Source organism: Perognathus longimembris, chromosome 19 (assembly GCF_023159225.1).
Source record: "Perognathus longimembris pacificus isolate PPM17 chromosome 19, ASM2315922v1, whole genome shotgun sequence".
NCBI lineage: Eukaryota > Metazoa > Chordata > Mammalia > Rodentia > Heteromyidae > Perognathus > Perognathus longimembris.
Window position 1 is genome coordinate 35,094,152 of NC_063179.1, and position 1,924 is coordinate 35,096,075.

The 1,924-nt window shown below is 38.0% G+C and overlaps 1 protein-coding gene across 1 annotated transcript; it reads left to right on the top strand.

The window, feature by feature from the left end:
- Positions 1-570: 570 nt before the first annotated feature.
- Positions 571-1,450, top strand: Gapt (GRB2 binding adaptor protein, transmembrane). The gene has a single exon (XM_048368326.1). The coding sequence runs from the start codon at positions 789-791 to the stop codon at positions 1,257-1,259; it is 471 nt and encodes a 156-aa protein (XP_048224283.1). The 5' UTR covers positions 571-788; the 3' UTR covers positions 1,260-1,450.
- The last annotated feature ends 474 nt before the right edge of the window (positions 1,451-1,924 follow it).

Genomic DNA, 1,924 nt, shown 5'->3' on the forward strand with positions numbered 1-1,924 from the left:
CTCAGATCTGCCTTTTACTCTTCCCGCTGACGCTTAGGGGATAGGCTCATTCCACTGTGCTAGCCATTGGAGTCTCAGGAGCCTCCCCCACCCCAGGCAGTTTGTTGAACTACAACCCTCTCTATTCCAGCCTCCCAACTAGCCAGAATTACAGATGTAAACTGTTAGTACTTGACAGAAAATTGTCATCTTTTTTGTGAAATTCGCAATGAAGTATAAGTGATAAACACCCAAACTTCAGCAGTCGTGAGTTCTTTCATCTTTTTTTTCTTTCCCCACAATGGCTTACTTTGCAAATGACCTTATAATGCAGAATGTATTCCATGATAGTATTTAATGAATAGTTAGATATGATGGGTTTTTAATTTTACTATCTACTAAGCATGCAATAAATTTGTTTTTAATTCATACAAGATGTCTTAATGACAAATCATTCAATATTCCTTGAGTTTTCTATCTGGTGTTACCATCCACTCATTTCTGTTTCATTTAGAGATTCACTGGTAAGAAAGGACATGGCGTGGACTAGAAGCCTCTTGATAGAGTGCAACTGTCACTGAGCAGCTGACAAGAAAGCGGTTTTTCAAATCTAAGTTTACTCAACCTCACCTACAATTGCAAAAGAACTTTATCAGACAATGTTCTTCCAAATATGAAAAAGAGATACTTGAAGAGCAGCTTCCAACTCATTTTCTAGCAACATTAAGGTACAAGGAATTACATCAGTTTGTGCCTGTGTGTTGATTAGTCACAACACCAAATTACTGAACAACGCCATTTGTGCAGAAATGTTGAAAGGCGGTGGAAATACTTCGGTGGCCATTTCTCTAGGCATTTCCCTTGTTGTGTTCTTGGTGTTCTGTGGAATTGGGTGTATTTGGCACTGGAAACACCATAAGGCCACACGATTTACCTTACCCAGGTTTTTGCAAAGAGGAACTAGCAGAAGAAAAAACTATACAAAAAATCTCTTCTTGGATTCCCACCTCATTGGCTTAAGGTTGAAAACCTCAGACGAAACCCACGGTCACAAATCTACTGGCAAAGGAACAAAAATGCACAGCAACTATGAAAATATGAAAGCAGGCCTTCCCAAAACTAAAGAAGAAACTGACAAGGGACTGTATGAAAACACTCAGCTGTCCAATGTCACAGAGCCTATCTACAAAAACGAGATCTCTCCCTATTATAATTTCCATAAGCCTGAAACTTCTCAAGTGTCTCCAGAGGAAGACATATACATTCTTCCAGATTCATAATAACTTTTCCAAATACTGAGATTCATTGAGGAAACATATGCCCTGGGACTTTTACCGTACTGATGTCATTATTGACCGAGTTCCTCTCGTGAATCTAGTGATCTCTCCTCTCTTCACTCCTTGGGAATGCAATCTGAGCATCATTGTAGATTAATTACCTGTCTTGCATTTAATCTGTACTATGTTATGTTAACTCTACCTGTTATGTGTGTCTGTTATTTCAACAATCTTTTTCAGGTTCTGAATTCTAACATTTTTTAAGCAGGTCCTCCACTTATCTAGTCAAATGCTCTTAAAGCCACCAGATTTTTTCTTCAAAAATTACTCCCAATATTTACATTACTCCTTTACTGAAAACGTTTAAAATATTTTTCCTTTGATATAATGTTTACAGTTCTAACTTCAGAATTCATGGTGTATGTGTGTGTGTGTGTCTGTGTATGTGTGTGTGTGTCTGTGTGTCTGTGTGTGTGTACTGGCACTGGAGCTTGAATTCACAGCCTCACATTCTTACTTAATTTTTTGATCCAAAACTGATATTCTACCACTTGAGTCATACTTTGACAAATTCATGGCTTTTTATGTTGGTTCTAACTTCCTTACCAGTGACTTCTAATGTCTCACCTCTTAGCTTTCACCAGTATCTCAAGACATGCTCAACTTAT

Coding starts and splice junctions, on each gene's coding strand:
- Gapt (XM_048368326.1), top strand. CDS start 789: ATGTTGAAAGGCGGTGGAAATACTTCGGTGGCCATTTCTCTAGGCATT.